Source organism: Ptychodera flava, chromosome 11 (assembly GCF_041260155.1).
Source record: "Ptychodera flava strain L36383 chromosome 11, AS_Pfla_20210202, whole genome shotgun sequence".
Taxonomy (NCBI): domain Eukaryota; kingdom Metazoa; phylum Hemichordata; class Enteropneusta; family Ptychoderidae; genus Ptychodera; species Ptychodera flava.
The window spans coordinates 13,629,223-13,649,581 of record NC_091938.1 but is presented as its reverse complement, the minus strand read 5'-3'; the positions used below and the strand labels follow the sequence as shown (position 1 = coordinate 13,649,581).

At 37.1% G+C, this 20,359-nt stretch overlaps 1 protein-coding gene across 1 annotated transcript in view; it reads left to right on the top strand.

Annotated features, from left to right (window-relative positions):
• The window catches only part of LOC139143549 (thioredoxin domain-containing protein 3 homolog), a 31,359-nt gene extending 11,495 nt beyond the window's left edge, over nt 1-19,864 (top strand). Inside the window, 17 exon segments of the mRNA XM_070713980.1 lie at nt 2,233-2,377; nt 4,714-4,952; nt 6,435-6,497; nt 7,930-8,031; nt 9,059-9,316; nt 10,349-10,405; nt 11,934-12,146; nt 12,706-12,975; nt 13,929-13,967; nt 14,115-14,183; nt 15,266-15,319; nt 15,857-15,919; nt 16,121-16,174; nt 16,735-16,797; nt 17,588-17,650; nt 18,863-18,925; nt 19,292-19,864. Of these exon segments, the coding sequence (XP_070570081.1) occupies nt 2,233-2,377; nt 4,714-4,952; nt 6,435-6,497; nt 7,930-8,031; nt 9,059-9,316; nt 10,349-10,405; nt 11,934-12,146; nt 12,706-12,975; nt 13,929-13,967; nt 14,115-14,183; nt 15,266-15,319; nt 15,857-15,919; nt 16,121-16,174; nt 16,735-16,797; nt 17,588-17,650; nt 18,863-18,925; nt 19,292-19,347 (1,871 nt within the window). The 3' untranslated portion in view covers nt 19,348-19,864.
• Nucleotides 19,865-20,359: the final 495 nt, after the last annotated feature.

Sequence of the window (20,359 nt, the reverse complement as noted above, 5' to 3'; positions counted from 1 at the left end):
TATAATGACAGTAAATTAAATCATTGTATCAAGGACAAGTAAATAAATAAGTTTTTTATCGCATAAGAGTTTCATTTAACATGCGTAGATGTCATCCTCCCAAAAATTATATTTGAGCATAATGGCACTTTTATGATTGATGCTTGCAAGATTCAAATTGAGGTTTTGATTAGTCAAATCTGCCACTTTTTCTACAACTGAAAAATATACCGTTTGATGTTTATTTGCCACACGACTAGAAACAGTAATCACATATCACAACACAGACTTGATAAAAACATGTAGTAATTTTGTTGGAAAGGTTCAAGTTTGTACAGATCATCAGGTTGTTATTGTTCAGTAACACAGCGGACAATCAGTAGTCAGCCTTGCCTGTCATACTGTGTATATTTGACATTGACCCAGAAACCTAGACTGTTCTCAGTAATATATGGCATAGGTTCTGTACAACTCTAACTCTACTCCAGCTGCCCTGCATCTTCTAATATATATATATCCTTATATGGTACCTTTTCCCAAGTTACCCAGTTTGCTGCATGTTGGGTGTCTTTTTCTTGAAGCGCATGTTATCTTTGATGTGAAACATCCTTTTGGAAAAGTGTTGTGAGAAAGTCTGGATGCAGACCTATTTTATCCAATCATGTTAGATTCAATATTGACTTTGTAAGAAATGAATATTTCCAAAAGGGTGTTCACATGTAGATAATAATTTGTTAAAAGGAAAAATTATACCTACTATAAAGCTGAGTTATCGTACTGAAAGATCATTTAAAACATCTCATCCTTCTGTCTGTGAAATGGACTGCTCCAAATACCAATTAATAGTTGGGGCCTGTATAAAGTACATAGGACATTCCATTATATCACTGCAGTAAGGGGTGAGACTGTTTTATTGATCTGTGCTCTGTATTCCTTGCATGATAAGCCATCCCAACCAATTACCGATTTGATAGCATACTACCCTGAAACTGAACTTGCACTTGACCCCCCTATGAGCATGTGTAAATTACCTAATGCATGTTGTTCAGTATCTTTCTGAGTATTCGAGTTCAACTTTTCACTCGTATAAAAATATGTTATCATAATCAACATGTGTGGCTTTTCTCAGATAGTTAAGTTTCTGCCAGCAGTTGTTCATTTGTCGTGTATCATAGAAATGTGTTTCCAAAAGCCATTCATAGCATCACAGCAAACAAGCCTCAAATAAACAATGTCACGCAGGCATACACGATCACTATGTGGACACGCAGTGATACAGACCGACATCAATTGATGCACTAACAAAACAGGAAATAATGGTACACACAAAGCTTGCCTCTAGCCACACAATAACAACAAAGCAGTTTTTTATGTCAAAGTTCATTTTTAGCGATCATATAAGCTGTGTCGTTTGCATGGATTTGAATATCATTCATTCATTGATAAAGTGTGAAGCATATCATATACATAATATTTCATCAGTGTTCATTTAAAGTCAATGGTATTTATACTGTTATGCAGTATTGTTCATATCATGCTTTCTTCATGGACTTTATGTATCATCAGGACTATAATACTTGATATTCCAGTTTCTCATTTTGTCTGAATTCTCTGTTTATGGAATGAATGTCTTGATGTTCACCAAAACTACACCACAAAATCCACAACTTTTAAATGGCCAATAAAAACTATTGATCAGAAATCGTTCATAACTTATGCTTGGAAAAAAACCAGTTATGCTATGGTGTAAGCTATTTAAAAGATCAATTCAGCCGTACCCGTTCATTGCAAATGTCAAATGATTTGTCATTCAACTGAAAAAGGCAGGGTCCGTACGCTCCTGGAAAGTCCTTAAATTTCAAAGCCTCCTGGAAAGTCTTGTAAAAGTCCTTGAAGATGAGCGGAAAATTGATAAACCACTCACAATTTTCAAAAATGACAGGATGATCAGCAGTATTGTAAAAATGACATGTAAAATGATATAAAACTGGTATATTGCAAATATGATAGGTGGAAAATGGTATTTGGACCTTAAAAGTCCTTGAAAGTCCTTAAATTTAACCTGACATTTATTGTATGAACTGTGAAAAGTTCCACAATGTGTCATGACTGGTATGCCATCTCTGCGTGGAAGGAGAAAGTTTATTCAGACAAAATGCTGTGATTGGAGATGTACTTTACAAGTTAACACAAAGCATCTTTTAATCTCTTTGAAATTGACAACAAAGCCAATGTGCGTTCCTCCACACACAGAAGCCATCATGGAGAGGATAAAAGAAGCCGGTTTCAACATCGCTGTCAGCAAAGAAACGCAGCTGACCAAAGAACTTGCAGAACAACTTTACAAAGAGCACGACGGCAAAGAATTCTATCAGAGCCTTGTAGATCACATGGCAAGGTATTGTAAAATAATTTATCAAAGAATGTCTGTAGAAAATAAAGAAGTGTTTATCTCATTTTCTCATACAGAGTTCAAGCATTCAAGATGTCTTACGTTGATAAGTTTTTAATCTCGTCCATAGACAGTTTCCGTACTGTCTGTGACTTGTCCTAGTGGCATAATTTGAATATTTCCTTCTCAGATACTGTGATACTGATGTCGTTGCACAAATGAAATTTCCTAGCTTTCCAATGCTTACTTTCACCCGCTCAATGTGTTGCAGTTTTGCAGGGACGAACAATGTACAGTGCATTAGCTGTGTCGCCCACAACACTCAGCCTATAACTTAACCATTGTGTTTCTGTGTGACACTGTGTGTATTAACCATGTGCATGTTTTTGTGTTTTTATAAAGCCACAGAAAGTTCAGCTCTGCTAAGATTTGCTACAGTGGTTGAATTTACACATTGATAATCATAATGCATGAACAATATCGTCTTCAAAAGTTTCCTTAATTTATCATAAAGTAAAAAAGAATGTACATTAAGGTTCATGACCAAACATATCACCTCTGTGTCTGTATATGACGTCATCAATCGCCACATGTACTCTTCATCTCCAATTATCAAATCACCAATCTTTAGCAAATGGCCAGCATTTGCCATATTTCAATTAGGAGCATCAATTCAAAGTCTGCCATCAAAAGAACCTGAAAAATGGTGTCAGAGTACACATACTCTGTAATTTCTTTGTCAAAATTATGTTAAAAAGATTTTCGCTCCTACTTTTCACCCAACACTCTAAGTCGGTAACCAGAACTAATTTATTATGTTCTCAACGTTATATTTTGCTTTGTAGAAAAGTAAGGTGACATAAAAAAGACTGAAGTTTTTGGTTTATTTGTTCTGGAATTCTGAGGCAAACTTTCAAAAGGACCCAGTACGGTAGCTTCCCAGTAACTAATTGCCAGGCTGTTGAGCTTGTGTAACTTTGTGTGAATTATTGACTATCTAACCACAACAATTTATTTTCATGATCTTTTTCTCTTGATAATACCCCGACCATTGAGGTACATCTGATTCACGTATTGTCCCCTATCTAAATTCACAATATCCGTATCACTGGTGCCCTCTGCACTCACATCAAATCTGGAACACTTTTAAACTGGTGAAATTGCACAGAGAAATCAGTGGTATAAAGGTTTATGTAGAGGCCAATTCTTTGCCCAGTAGTAAATAGGAAAACACATCTTCTCATCTTTTTAACCATTTGTGTCTTTTCCGTCTTTTTATTCCATTATCCTTGAAGATAGAACTTATCTTTCAAAAAGATGAAAAACTAAATTAAAAAACCATCTAGCTACTCATGTATAGGCTGATTAATAGGGTGATTAAAAAAAATTAAGCTAAAAATATTAAACTCAATCTATGCGCACTAACTGTGTCCCCATTCACCTGCATGCAGCAGATAACCTCACCTTGCTGTATTAGCCAATGAAAACAATCGTTACCAGTTGATATGAGAATGTTTTGAGATGAGCATTGTAGCTGAACTCCTCATGACCACTGTATTACATACAATTGTGTAAACAGATGATATTTTGCAATTTTGAATAGTCTTTTGGTACAAAATTTCATTATAAAAATATATGGAAATAAGATAACTCCGAGGCATTCGTCATTTCACAAATTCTTGTAGTTATTAGCATACTTATGTAAATTTTGTCTGATAATTCTTCCATATTATTATGATCTGGTGGTCATTCTTTGAAATTCCTACTTAAGAAGTGAATTTCAATACTTTTCAAGACTTTCAATATCAAGTGGTACAGTTACTATACATAGGTGCATGCTCAGTTTTGGTGTGCAACATCAAACTACGGGGGAAAGGTTATCTTCCCATTCTTAGTGAAGGTCAGTCCGACCTTCAATGCTTTCTGTAGTGATGTTGTTTATTGAATTTCACAATGCCAGGGTGAAAGGTTAAAATGAAGAGCACAGGTAGAAACAAGCAGCAAGCGCAACTAACTAACTTTGCTAATTAATCTGCACCAGTTCAGTCAGAGACACTGTATCAACACAGTGCTTTTGCATTGAATTATATTTCACTTATGCCAAGCAATTACGTGTTTGTGGATGTAGACAAGCCTTTACACCTTGAAAGAAAGTATCACAGGCGAATGCACGGCATACCCAGTGTTAGTCTGGTGAGGGAATTAGTGAGATTGACCCCCTTTGCCGACTAGCGCGACTGATAATGGTGTAGCCTGCTATTGTCTTGATGAATGGAACGTTCTATCATTGGGTATGAAAGGCTTGTATTTGATGTGCACAAATGTGTATTTGCACTCCTCAGTGGACCCTCAATGGTCATGGTATTATCAAGAGAAGATGCTGTCACAGGATTTAGAGAAATCATGGGGCCGACGGATCCGGAAGTGGCCAAGGAGCAGGCGCCGGAATCGCTCCGTGCATTGCTGGGTAAAGACATCCTACAGAATGCGATACATGCCAGCTCTAATCCGGACCAAGCTTCGCACAAAATCAAAGAGTTCTTCCCGGATGTGGAGTTCAATCCGGATGGTACTGTGAAAGGTGAGAACTATGAATGGATGGCAGCATAGAAAGTAGAAGTTATTCTACTGTCTATGGTAACAGTGACTTACTACAACATTTCAAGGAGATACAGCTTTTGTACCTGTCAATTATTGTAACATGATTATGCAAATATTGGCTTGCCTTGTCAATGTCTATTAAGAGTAATTAAACTAGGCACAATCACTGTTCGTGGAAGTTGGGTCATTTACACATTAGGAAGTAAATTGTCTATCATGATTTGAAAGTAATGTCCACATTTCAAAGATTGATATTCGACGATCTTCCTTTCTACAATGAAGAGAACCCATTTGTGTATGAACGACTCCCCAGTACTTCCACAAACACTGAATTTGCTTGGTCTAACTAGTCTAAATGATTTGGCAATCAAATGTTTACATTATTGTGTGACAATTGATATGAAAAGACAGTTGTTCTCATCACCTTGAAGTGTTACTGTTACAAAATCTGAAGTATGGTTGGTGGTGTGGAGTTGAAAGGGATCTGTGTATGATAGGCCAATGATTTTCTGGGTGTTGATTTATATGGATGAAATCTGTATACATGGAGTTTATCAATGGGTGTCATGATTGGTTGGAAGCATGTGAGAAGACCTGTCAATGAGGGAACTCTGGTGTGGAAATGAAGAATGTAGTGGAGGCTACCAAAAACACATATAAAGAGTCAATGTCAAAAAGCCAGTTAGAATCGCATTGATATGACCAAGCAGTTATTGTAATACACACAAGATTGTTTTAAGCAGTTTTATTAATCTTTCAGGAAAAAGATGTATTCTTACATGCGTAGATGAATATGTTCCATACACGATACCTTATGCTTTGTACAAACGTTGCAACCACGGAGTGTGCAAATTCAATTTATAATACACCTGCATAATCCTATTTAGCATAACTGTGAACATGTTTTCCAACTTGTTTCAAGTGCACACTTTATTTCAGATAACTTGTATGCATGATATCTCTAGTTGCTAGGGTCATTCATAGGATCATAAAACTTCTGGTATCTGTGGTGTCATATATTTATTGTTACACAGCTTGAATAGTGTGACAAAGCCATGTAAACACTGGACATGTACAATGTACATCAATATTTGAATGGTATTACCTTGTGATCTATGAAATCTTACGCTGGGTAACTGTTACAGCCCATTATTTTTGACTACATGCAGCAACAGTTTAGTGGATACACCATCTTGCCCAGTACTTGGTAGATCTGAAAGTCAAGACACTTTCAGAAATTTGACAATGGTGCATCTGGAAGCACATCAGTACATTGATTGAAGGGATGGTGAAGCTGAATCGATGCGCTTTTAGAAATTACATAAAGGCTAATCTGGAAAGACATTTTATTCAGGCGACAGTGTAATTAAATAACTTATATTAAAACTCCCACCAATATGTTGTGCACTTTATGAACTGGCCTTTGCACTCTGTTTGTTTGTTCATGCATTGCTTACTCCAGGAGAGGAAGGAGAGGATGAGGATGAGGAAGGCAAAGATGAGGAAGATGAAGAAGAAGAGGAAGGTTAATATCACTTTTCTAACTTTTCTTCCGTAGTAATAGAGTCTGCATATACTGTAAAGAAATCTCCAATCTCTTAGCTTTCTAACCATGCATGCATTGTGTAAAAATACCTCAGATTTGTAAAGTGTTCGAAATAGTGGAATAACATCAAGTTAAAGTTGATCTTATCCTCTTATTGATGCAGTGTGTGGAAGGGTCACTACCTCTGTTTGTCATTTTATCACAAAACTGGCAATTCCACACTGAATACTGGGGGAGAAGTTGTTTCCTACATTCTGATAAGAAATTTTTACATCAAGAAAAACAAAAAAATTAAAACAGGCAATTTATATTGTGACAACTATAAAATTGCCATCAAAATTATCCTATCAAAATGAAATTAATGACAAAAATATTCAGGTGCTGTTTAAACCTAAGAGAACAAGTACAAGACTATATCTTGATGTTATTTCTGTTAATGTTGTAATGTCGGGCTAATGTAAATGCATGTACAATAATATAGTTTTGATCTACGGTATATATAGGTACCTGTTTTCTAGCTTTCCACTCAGAATTAAAGAGTGGACCTGTAGATACCAAACAGATCTGCCAGTCATGCATGCGAAACTTAATACTGTAATATTGCAGAAGACATATGTCATTTAAAAGGTTTTTTTGTGAAAACACTGACACACAGTTGTAAAAAAGGATGAAAAGGGATGAATAACGACACAAAATTACATGTAACACTGCATAAAATTTGTGAGACCTTACTTAAAGTAGCAACACATCCTACAACAAGAGGTGACTGGCAGTGTGCTGGTATCTGATATTTATTATATGCATGTTTCCACTGTACACTTCTGTTTTTTAAATCCTGCCTATCAATTGTGCTGTACCTTTGTACCCTGTTGTATATAGTGTTTAATGTTCCTTACATTACAGCAATATCAGTAATCTTGTTGTTTATATCTGAGTATATCTGCAATTCTGTTGTAGAGAACTACTCCATTTTATACCAAAGTTTATATGCTTCCTGTTTACATCCTGTGCATCAATATTTGGGTTCATGTGTTATTCAAAGTTTCAAGAAAATGTCAAGTGTTTGAAATTACAGAAACATTCATAGTAACCTCCTCCTAAAAATAACCGTTTAAGGTCAAGGATATTATCTATTCCACAATATTACATTTTGATTTGCAAAACATTTTAAGATGTACAACAGTATGTTATTCTTGTCGCAAAAGTCTCGAGCAATTGTTTATACTATAGAATTACATGTATCTCCTTTGATAAGATGACCACATGGTATGAACCCAAATTAGATGCTTGGGATGATTCAGTGGTCAAAGCATCATAGACCTTAGGGTCTATGGTCAAAGGTCGTATCCTCTCCCACTTTTTCATCCTCTGTCTGCAATGTCTGAGCTCTTTCAATACTAACTCACTTCAGAAGAAACAGAGAAAGAGGATGAGGAGAAAGAAGAAACGACAGAAGGGGAGGAGGCACAGGGAGAGGAACAGGGAGAAGAGAAAGCTGAGGATGAAGGAGAAGGTTGAAAAAAACCTCAAAAATAGATCTGTCACTCTCATTCTGTGTGTATCCATCTCTTGCATGCTGCCCTTGGTCTGATAGCCAATGATGAAGGACCGGCTCTCATTAACGTATTATTATACATACCATATATGGTCAAGCAGCAACCAAATATGGAAAATAGAGAACCAATCACTGCTGTCCAACTTTATACCATATCATTGACTGCTAAATCCTGTGTACTGTTTCTCCAGTACTGATATTTGTGAGAATCTTGACCATATATGGATTGAACATTCCTTTTCAGGCTTTCTAAGCATGCTTGTAGTGCAACCAGCTTTGTTCCATGTGTAGCTTTGTAATGTTCTAATCTTTTTGTATTCACAAATGCTGCATGTTTGTTACCTATGGTTTTTCTACTGCATGTTTTCATCGTCATTTAATGTTGTAATGTTAAAATTGGAGTTCTGTATAATGTGTGACAAGTGCATGCAAACATTCTCCCATTAAGTGTTTTTTTCAAAATCATCTTCTGTATTCTCGTTGTTTATCATACTTGCATGATCTTTAACTCTGCCTTGACAAATGAGAGACACAGTTTCAGAAGCTTAGACTGGTTGTTTTGCATTCTCCAGTCAGCAGTCTTTAGACAAGTCAATGTGGTAACACTACACGCAAATTCAAAACATAAAAATAAACAATGAATTTAATTTTTATGCCGTCAGTATCATTTGTAATTGTGGAAATCTAACAGTACTGAATTTGAAAATTTACAATCTAAAGAATAGCTGTGTGCTTGTCCCATTGCAGACACTCTGCTTCAGTGACTATAATGCTTACATGAATGCCCAAAATTCCCCTCCCCTCCCCTTAATTTTTCTTTACAAGGGAGGAAGAGTTGAAAAAGAATTCAGGGATTGTGTCTAGCATTATTCTATAGAGGCTAATGTAAACACCAAACGCCACCAAGTCAATGAAACTGTGTATCTCATGGCTTGAAGGGTGTCAGTCATTTATAATTAATGCAAGATTTTGCACACAAACACAGCAAAAGAAGAAGAAGGTGAGAAACAAGAAGGCGGTGAAGGAGAAGCTGAGGTGGAAGCTGCAGCTGAGGGTGAGGCAGCCGCAGAGGGAGATGCAGCCGCTGAGGGTGAGGCTGCCGCAGAGGGTGAGGCAGCCGCAGAGGGTGAGGCAGAAGGCGAGGCTGCTCCTGCAGAAGGTGATGCAGCGGCTGAGGCCGAGCAGCCCGCTGCGGAAGGTGACGCTGAAGCAGCGGCTGCTGAGGGAGAGGAAAAACCAGAAGGTACAGTTGACAACGATGAATCTCTCTTCTCTGTACAGGAGCATGTGTACCTGTTGGTGTCGTGTTGTCAAGTTACCTGCCTGCCTGTAGAAAACATCCCTTTAGCATAGCCTGAGCATTGACTTTTCAAGCTTCTTTTACTCGACAGCTTTCTGTCCACTCTTTTTATTCTTTCAGCCCGTACTGTAGTATGCTTTCCTGACGTTCTCACTATCCTATCATTCTCTCTCCTATGTGGCATGTTGTTCTCAATATTATGATATTGCTAACTTTCTGTAAAATTGTCATAAATGCTTTTTTCTTTATGCATATTAAGCATTGTGTTCTTACTGTACAGTATGGTACTTGACCATACTGTGCCATAATGCTTTGAAATATTGCCTGACTTCAATTTTTTGCTATATTTTAGCATTAAATAGATCACTTACATCAATGATTTTTATGCAAGGTGTCATTTTTGACATGTCTCTATACCAATGGAATATGTGCATATAATTTCAATAATTACTAAACTTAACACTATTTTGATAAAAATTTTTAATTGACATAGCATTCCTAAAGTAATGCTGACATATCTGCATGCATAATCCACAACCTGAATTAAATTTAATGCAATGCCATTTTGTTTTATGCTAATGCTGATAATCTTTCTTCATGCTCTAGAGCTGCGCAGATAACAAGTGGTGCTAGGCAACAGATCTATGTATTAAAGTCAGCCATATTGATATGCAAATGAGGTCCTGACTTGGTGATTTGTATATTGAATTGAATACCTGAAATATCTGATGTCATAACATTTTAATACATGCACAACTTCATTTTCACACATGAGAAGTGCACTTTCACAATTTTATGGATACCATGCCAAAATAATAGAATTTTTAGCATGAAGTTTCTTTACAGAAAATTTTTCTCTGGCTCATATATTTTTATATTTATGGAAAAGTAGGAAGACTCCTGCCAATATATATAGCCGGCTTCAAACAGGTTTGAAGAATAATCATAACTTGACTTCTAACGATTGCTTTACAGCTGAGGGAGAGAAACCAGCGGAAGGTGAAGGTGAAGGTGAAGAAAAACCAGCGGAAGGTGAGAGTGTAGTTCATCAAAGCCATCTAACATATCAACTTTATGAAACATAAGGAAAGGTGTAAAACATGATCCAGTCATGTTTTGACTGTCTCTGTGAAACCCAAAGTGTTCTAAACTAAACACATGTAACTTACTGTAGTTCACGGCGAACAATGTTTTGATGTTGATGTTGATAATTTATGGTGTCCCTTTTAGAAGCAAACATCAAAACACACGAGTGCTAACATCCAAAAAATCTGTACATTCATGTACTGACTCTCTGAATGTAAATATAAGGGAAGTCAGTAGACATGTGTGACAGCTAGGTGCACTTTTCATTCCAGAAAACACTATGGATTTGTGGGCGCAACGAAATAATGAAATCACACTCTTCCTTATGGTTTCATATTGTACCTCGGTACCATAATCAGCCTGAAAAGTATGGTATATTACATAACACCCGCCTGTGAATAATGTGAAAATTAATACAACAAACATTAAAACCCTGTATATTTCCTTTTACCAGGAATACATTGTTTTGTTTTGAAACCTTGCAATCTAGTTGGTGTTGCTAATTTGCATGTTGTGCTATGTGAGACTGTCACATACACTCCATTGCATGGACAGCTATGGGTGATAATATTCAAGCCTAAGTAGTTATTCATATACAAACACACTTATGTCTCTCTCGCTCATCATCTGTTTTCTTCACATCACTTACCATATTCATTCCATCCCATAGGTCTTCATTTTCCACAGGTAGCAATCCTTTTCCTGGCAGATGGTGCATGAGATATTCATCCTGTCCACTTCAGCTTCTTTGTGTATGTTCTAAATGTAGTATGTCACAAGCATGTTCCGTCCATTTATTTCATTCTGTCTCCAGCATGTTCCAATTGTTATTTACAAACTGGCATGCTTACACACATTTATCAACCCCTTTATGAGTAACACTCTTAGCATGACAAAGTGCTATCAGACAGAGCAACTGGATAAGAGAGTTGTTCCTTATGATCACAACCCATGTTGCAACGCTGAACATACCAGGCACACAATTGTGATAGATTTGATGTGTTATAACTTTTTCTGATTGTTTTTTCTAGTTTCTTTTCCTTCCAGTATTGTACATCCTACTTCAGTGCTAGTACTTCAGTGCTTTGTTCAGCCAGAAATACCATCATACCTTTCCTATCCATTGGCTTTGATTTTCCGTCTGTGACCCACCGCCAACACTTCCAATCTTCCACCATTTTTACGGGAGATTGAGCAATATCTCTTTGAAATAGTCAGTCTCTTTGAGCACTTGTATCTCTCTTCGCTACCTACTCTCTTCTTTGCAAGTTGATGACAAAACACATTCTGCTCACCCTCTTGTGTGGGCTTCCTTACCCTCTGAGAGTATCACTTGTGCAGAAAGTTAATCGGAGCCCTATGAGTATTAGTCAGAGTATACCATTAGGCTGTGAGGTAGGGGGGAGGGGGCAGGGTTTTGTGTGTAGCATTAAGTTTTTGCCATAATGAAAATTCATCGCATATGTCATCGCAGTAGAAGAAGAAGAAAAAGACACAGGCAGTGCATCTAATGGTGCAGAAAACGAACAGCAAGTCTCAAAAGGAAATAGCGCAAACAGTGGTGATGAAGACCAAAATATGGAAGACAGGGATTTGATAGAAAAGCAAGAGAAGGGTGATGTTGATTGGCAGGATGATGACGATGTGTCCTATGATGAGGATTATGAGAAAGCTAGTTTTGAAGAAGGTACACATTTCAGGGACTTGGTGTAACTATATGGTGTTGTGGATTATGTGTGTTGCATCGAGTCAGTTCTCAGTTTAGTAAGTTGCATGCACATGGGTAGAGAAGTTTGTGGTTCTGGTGTTGTAGGGAAACGTGCAACATGACAAGTGAAATCCACTTGTATTGTGGAAAATGACGGGAAACTGACTAGTAAAATATCGGGCTCACAATTGCTGTTTAAACCAAACAGAAAATTCACATGTCAGCGTTGTTTGTTGGAAACCTGACAAAAAAGTGGTATCGGCCATAAGCCAAACCTCACAACAGAAGACACGTACCTGGTATATCAAAATAAACCTAGGTTTGCGGCGATGCGCATTTAGTTATTGTGAAGTAGTTTTGTAGGATAATAATCAACGATAGGAAGACTGCATGTATATATTTTTATCAAATTCAGAAAAGTTTGAAGAAGTCTTGAGCTCCAAAGCCATGGGTTTAAAAGCAAAGATACACAATCGACAAATTGTATAAAATTATCTCCTGATTGGCCTGAGTAACGATGAAAACTACTGGCTTTCAGAGGGTGAATCAGATGAGGGGCAGGATGAGAAAGAAGAAGATATGGAAAAAAGTGATGATAGCGAGGACGTAGATGAAAACGGGGGAGGGGAGAGTCAAGAGGAACAAGATAATACTGATGCTGATGATGAAAGGCAGAAAGATGAGACCATGGATGAGGGGGATGGTGATAATGATGATGGTGTTGAAGGTGATGGTGATGATAATGATGGTGATGATAAAGGGGATGAGGAGGAGGAGGAGGAGGAGAAAGTTGAAAGCGAGTCTGAAGGTATATCTGAGGTGAAAGGTTACAGAGTTCAAAGGTTGATTGAAATTGGCTGTCCTCTCAAATCTTCATAGATTTACTTTAGCTAGTGAACTTATTGTTCCAGGCAAAATCTGTTCAAATTCTGACTAAGAAAGTTACTGGCACCGAAAGCAGTCAATGAATTCAAAATTTTCAGGGTATGTTTTTAATATAAAACAAGATTTTCAATCTTCAGAGCATTTCAAAAAAGATGAAAATCAAATTTGGGCTCTGTACATCTCAGACATGTTTCTGTGAAAATTCAGTGGCATGGTACATGGCATGTTGGTGTATAGGTATAATGGTTGTTATTGTAATGGCTCAAAGGTCATTGTAGAAATTAACATTGTTATAGTGTCAATGTGAGCGGTTAAAAAGTTCCTGGCATGCATGTACAAGTGTAGGGTACTGTTAAATTCATACCATTGTCAAATGTGATGCAGTAGTCAGTTGTCATGATATGCATCATTCCTGTTCGTCTATATGTTGTAATAAGCTAAACACCAAATCCCCCATGTAAGTTGTTCGTGCATACGATACTCAAACTGACTTCATGTCTGCACTTGCTTAACACACATTGCATGTGCACACTCAGGATGGTGTCCCTGCATCCTGTTCCTCATGGTATGTTTGGCCAGTAGGTCTCGCTTCACTTGTCTTGTTCTCTGCATGCATGATGCATGTGATCCCTGCCACCTTCAAGTGCGGATGTGTACTCCGGCACTCCAGCCTGTTGAATGTCACAGACTGACCAACTGCTCTGTATTCCCTGGGGATTATTCTCCAGAAATTACCTTGTTCTGTTCATTTGGGTAGCGTTCATGCATACTCGTACACGTAAATCTGTATGATGTCATGGTTGCTATTCAGTACTGTGCTATGAATGCCATCTTTCTCTTACACTGTAACGAGATCTCAACTTTCACTCCGGCCAGGTGAAAACGGTGAAGTGCATGCAGATGAAGTAAATGAGGGTGAGCCTGTCTTCTGCTTCTTCTACCCCCATCTGTATACTCACTCAACTCTCCAATGCTGTTCTTGAATTTTCTTTATCAACTCTTGTTACCATGCTTTTCAGCGACTTGCGTTTCTTAAATGTCTGTTATACTTATGGTTCAAAGGTGAGGCTGCACCTGAGACACAAGATGAAGGCAAAGTTGAAGAGAAAGATGAGGGCGCCGATGTTGAGGGTGAGAGCATGCAGTGACTAAGTGGCATAACATGCCACCCCCACTCACCCTACAATGGTTTGACCTTACATTCTCTCCGACCATGAGATCATTCCATTTTAGATGGTGAATGGGGAGGGGAAAGATTCCTCCTCGGAGACCTATGAATACAAGTCAAGGGATTCCTTAGACCTACATTCAATAGCAGTCACTGAAATATGAAACATTTTTGTAGATCTGAATCAGCCAGTGCTTACATGCATCGTAAATACAGAAAAGTACCAGACAAACATGACAAAATGGTGAAAACAAAAAATAGACAGTAGTTTTTTTTTCATTGTATGAAAATATCATTTCATAGCATTTCCGAATTTCCTAACACCATTCAATATGCTATATTGAATATTATTATCATTACTATGTTATTATTACCAGCAGAGGTCAATATTTTGAAATAAAAGAACTGTCAAGATTCAAATAAAAATAATGTGAATTTTGGAAACCCTTGACTTGAATGAATGAAAAAACATACCCACAAATATTGCATGCTTCTCTAGGTGTTAGTTTTCCTGTAGTTATTCTCCTTGTACACTAGTGGTTCTGTCTTGGTCTTCCTTGTGTTGGGTGTAGTTTGTAGACTCCCGTAAATACCTGTACAGTGAATTCCATGATGGTGGACATTGCATGCGGCTTTCCCATTGGTTTCCCCTGAACTTTGCATGTGACTACAACTAACACTTTGTCCCTTATATGTAAGATGAGAAATGCTGTACACAAAAGAAAATGTACATCAGATTTCTTTCCCCTAAAGAACAAATGTCATTTGCTAATTTGTTCTTGGATCCATTAATGAAAATGGTATAGTGTTACCCTCTGGTCCTTAGCAAGGATTACAGATGTAAACATGTACTAATCATTTCACTTGGGATCAACAAATATAGAAGTTTTCAATAGAAATGACATCTTGTTTTCATGCATACACCATGCATCTTTTCTATGTGGTCTTCTTTATGTAATTCATCCTGCATTATTTCAGACATTTTCTGTGTTCTATGTAGTAAGTATTGTTAGATTTTGATGGCAATTTGCATATTAACATCCAGGTGAACAGGTAGCAGAGGAAGCCGACCAACAAAAAGAGAGTGAACAACAAGAGGGTGAGAGATGTCATACTCACTGATGATTCTGCATGCTACAAACCAACACCAAGATTTCACACTTTAACATTTCTCCATATTCCTCACCATTCTACACTGTTAAACATAATTTATGTAATCATATTTTGTCTATTTATATATTTCCTCGATATGTATTCCTGTGGTATATGTTGTTCATGTGTATAATTCTCTTGCATTTGTACTTATTCTATTCTCTCTTCATGTGCATCTATTGTCTTGAAATCGTGTCGTTTTTGTCATGCTACCAACATTTTGTGTATTTCTTTTTATACTGAATACTGATGCTATGTTAACAATGTAAATTCAGTGATATTTCCATTTCATTCAAAATGGCAACCGGGTAAACACTTGGCTGTCAACCATTCAGATGGAAGGACTGAAATAATGCTCAAAAGAGCACACTGTTATCACTTAATTATGAGAAGTAAAACAAAGCATTCTGATTTATTAGCTTTGTCCAATTGCATACGACTTAAAACTTATAAGGTCTTGGATCTTCGTTTTCTTTTATCGTAGACAATGATTGGGGTGCATTAGCAGGATCTGATGACAAAAAAACTGAAGAGCAACCACAAGAAGGTGATTTCAAAAAAATAGAAAACAAATCTGTAAACAGCTACTTCTAGCTTAGATGGTGTAAAGACCTTCTGGGCAGGATCAACTGCAATGCACCGCGGAAATTCCTCTCATAGAAGCTTGTTGCCCTGCATCTATCCTGCACCACTCTTCTCACTATTTGTTCAACCAAGCTTTAATCCAGTGTCTAATTTTTAAAAACAGGCGATGCACAGGCAGAGGCGGATGAACAAAAAGCAGAAGAACCAGCAGCAGAAGGTGATTAGGCACTTAAATGTTGGAGGGAGACTGAATGGTGGCTTTGATATGCATGCTATTAAAATAGAAAGATAACACACGGCTAAATGTACAATGAAGTGTTCTTTCCAGAATTCGTCCATAGAATGCTGGGTAATTTACATAACACCAGAAGTGTTATGTAAATTTGTCTCAAGCTTTTAACCTGTTCACCTCAACTTCCCTTTTAAACTGGTCCACACTCACTGTTAATAGCAATGACTTTGGGCCAAACCATTGTGGTGAAAGGTTAAAATCAGAGAGTGTACAGTGTCACACTCCAGATGGCTTTTGGAAGAACACTACATTTGTATTGTAAAATGAAAAAAAAATTTTCTAATGGTTTATAAACTTGGGTTTCACTTGTCTCACATGTAATAAATGTACACCATTTGAACACCACATTCATATATTTTCTTTTTTAAAATGATTAATTATCTTTTTAGCCAAAAAAACTCTTCCAAGTGAAGGCTGGATTTGTTTAATTGTTTATACTGTCATAAACATTCTCTCATTCAACTCATTGTCACCTCTTAACATAGGCAGAGATTGGGGTGATCTTGCAAAGGGGGATGGTGAAAAGACGGAAGAGCCACCCAAAGAAGGTGAAGGAGATAATCTGTTGAGAACGCGCATGCACCAATTGTAGGAAATAGCAATGGTGTTAACACAAAGATCAAAATAGAATAGCAGGGGAAAAAGTGTTCTCCCCAGAGCAATGAACGCACAGTGGCCACTACTTTTTAATTTTGGTAAAACAATAGAAACATAATAATTTTTATTGTAATGCAAATTAGCCACTGTGCCAGCAGAAATTCCTGAGGAGAACACCGGGAAATATATCTTGTGAATCCATTTCACTTATTTTACTTATTATAACCATAATATGTAAATTAATGAACCATTCGTTACAAAATGCTGTAGCTCGGTCTGCATGATATCTGATGCACAAAGATGTGAATGAACTCAAGCACAACGTTTGCATAGACGCAAATGTCAACAGTTGTAGAATAGATATAAATGCTAATTTTCATCACATTTTACTGCCTGGTATTACTTCGAATACAACTTTCTGACACTTTTTCTCAAACGTTGTTCACTTGTCTTCCATGTGTCTGATTTTAAAATGTTATTTGTGTGTTGTTTCCGTACTGTCATGTGAACGTCTTGTTGTTATTGTCATATGGTATCATCGTATGCACTAACACAACACAACACAACACAACTCGACTCAACACAACAGAGACAATTCAAGGGGGCAAAAAGATATGGTAGGGTACATGATGTACCTTAGAAAATATTCAGTGAATATGTACGCCATAGTCATGTCATATGGTGCTTGGTCACCAGCTCACAGTCACTGTCCTGACCCTGTTAACAATCCCACATTTTCAGAAACTGCAGCCGAGACAACTGAAGGTGACGGAGCTGCTGATGAAAAGAAGGAGGAAGAAAAAGGTGTGAAAACAATGCTAAGACTTGATCCCAAAGCTCATCATTATTCCTGTGCATATTCATTGATAAAAAAAACCTATTGCATTCGCTCATATGCTTAATTGTGCAGATTGCACACATTACAACAACATACTTGTAAATGTCGCCAAACAGTTTGAATTCCTGCATTTCCATGCTACATATCATATGCAAACATTTTACATTTTATGTAAGTAGCTCATGCATACCCCACCTTTCTTTCCATCAATTATTACGAGTCTGTATGTGTCTCGCAAGATTCAAATGTTCCCAACTGCCATCAGTCGATCAAAATGCAAACTTTGAATTATTTCTCTTTCCCATGTCTAGCAAAAGTGAGTGACTTTCTATTTTCATGAATTCACATTACCTGACAGTACATTGTATGTTCTACTCACCTCTTAGTTCAGTAATTATTCCATGTTTTCAGTCAGGAGAGGTTTTCCTGTCTCCTGGCAGATGACTAATTCTTCTCAGTTGCAGAGCAGGGATGACCTCTAACCTTTGACCTCTGTTTCTGCGGCCTAACACTCTTGTTCCCAATTACATACTTTTTATCTCTCCCTCAGTGAAATGGGAGAACAGTATTAATCAAATCAATGTACTGTACTTACCAACAATCTTTCTTACATGTACAATTTGTTGTACATGCTGTAACTTCATTTTAAAATCAGCTTTCTATACTACAGTAATTTCATAAGTTAATATATTTGGCATTGTCATTTCGATGACTGTCGCACACATCATACTTTGAAGCTATACTATGACTTCACATCTGAACATATTCACAAATCATGATCTTTTTTCTCATGCTGCTCAGTTTAATCCAGGACATTTTGCTCTTTGCTTTTAAGCTCATCTGCAGGAATACTGACATAGTCTCAAGCCAATGCTAGGAACCATAGGAAAAGTGCAGATTGCTCCCATACATGTCTTGACTAATCAGCATGAAAGTAAATTGCTGAACTTGTGAATATCATGGAGTATACTCGTGTCATGCATGTGAAATGTTATCATTCACGCTGCTCAGAAGCTCCAAATGGCTTTTCATGAAAACGCGATATACATATATCCCCCAAATCACTTGTCTTGAGTGTAGACATGTCTTCTGAGAATGTATTTTTTTATGTGTGTGAGACTGACAACTTTCACGATGTGAATGGGAGAATATTAAATTGCTAATGCTTTCCAATGTAGGGGAAGACACAAGTGCGCCAGCTGAAGGTGAGGAAGCAAATACAGAGGAACAACCGGCTGAAGGTGATTTTAAGGATACAAGATAATAACAGTAGACCGTACTGGTGTAGTTGGTAGTAGATGGTAGTAGTGTGGTGTAGCATAGGTGTAGAAATGTAGATGGGTAGTATTGAGTGTTGGTCTGATAGTAGGTGATAGTGTCAAGTTCAGTAATGGCAGCAACAAAAATAAGACAGCAATTTTTTTTTAACTCACATGTTTTTCTTTTACGTTCAATAAGTATCACAGTGATACCAATCATCATCTAATGTGGTATTCTAGGGGTCCTTTCATGTTGCTAGTCGTGTTTGTTGCTGAAATTACTGTATGATTGTAAATACATTGAGAGAATGCCACAACTCATGATCACGATATCTTTGTCTGTTACAGGTGGAGAGAACAAACAAGACGTGGAAGGCGCCGAGACGAAAGAGACTGATGCATAAGAAATCAGCCCTGCCCATTACAACTGTAAATACTGTATTTTTCACATGGACTGATGTACTTAGTTATTGGCTTGGATTACTCCAAATAACGTTGACAGTTTTACTGGTCTGAGCTGAACACTTGTATATGGATACCGTCCAATGATAGGTCACAATTTTTTTACATGGTTTTTAGTTCGCTGTTTTTTGTGTTTATCATGTACAGCAAATGAATTTACCCACATTTGATTCTTATCTTCAAACTTATTCACAACTGTGCATATATTGTGTAGGACTAAATTGCAAGGCATGTACACTGCCTTCATCGTTGTGCGTTCATCAAGACACTTGCATTTCTGCTGGTTGATTTCTTGTAAAAAAATTCTAAATATAAAAAGGAAAAAGAAGTAAAATGGAAAAAAAAAATGTTTTGCTATTTTCCCTATGTATATTCCTTATTGAGTGATCATTACATATTGTATGTATTTGTAAGTCAATTGAAATGTCTTATTTTAATAAATTATATTATTTTAAAATACTCTTTGGACTATTTGTCTTGAAATATTGTTAGTATCTAGTAAGTTGCAAGATGTATGTTTTCTTTAACAGAGCCCAGTCATTTGGAATCTTGCTGTACAAAACCAGTAAACGCGTATGATACAAAATTATGTACCGGGATGGTTTTGTATGGTTCTGTGCTGAATGAAATTCATGGCAAGTCGGATGCCAGATCTAGTAGGTATTTGGAGAAAGTAACCAAGTTTTACACTCCTTTAAAGTCGTTGAATCTGGAATGTCCTTAAAAAGTCTTTGAAAGTAACATTGAGTCAAGGAAAGTCCTTGAAAATTGATCAAACCCACAATTTTCCCAAAACTACAAAATAACTTGTCATAACATCGTGTGTGAGATGACATGGAAAAACAATTCTTGGAAAATCATGTATTTTACCTCAAAAGTCCTTGAAAAGTCTTTGGAAGTCCTTGAATTTCTGGTGACTTTGTGTATTAGGACCTGAAGGAAATTGGGGTGTCG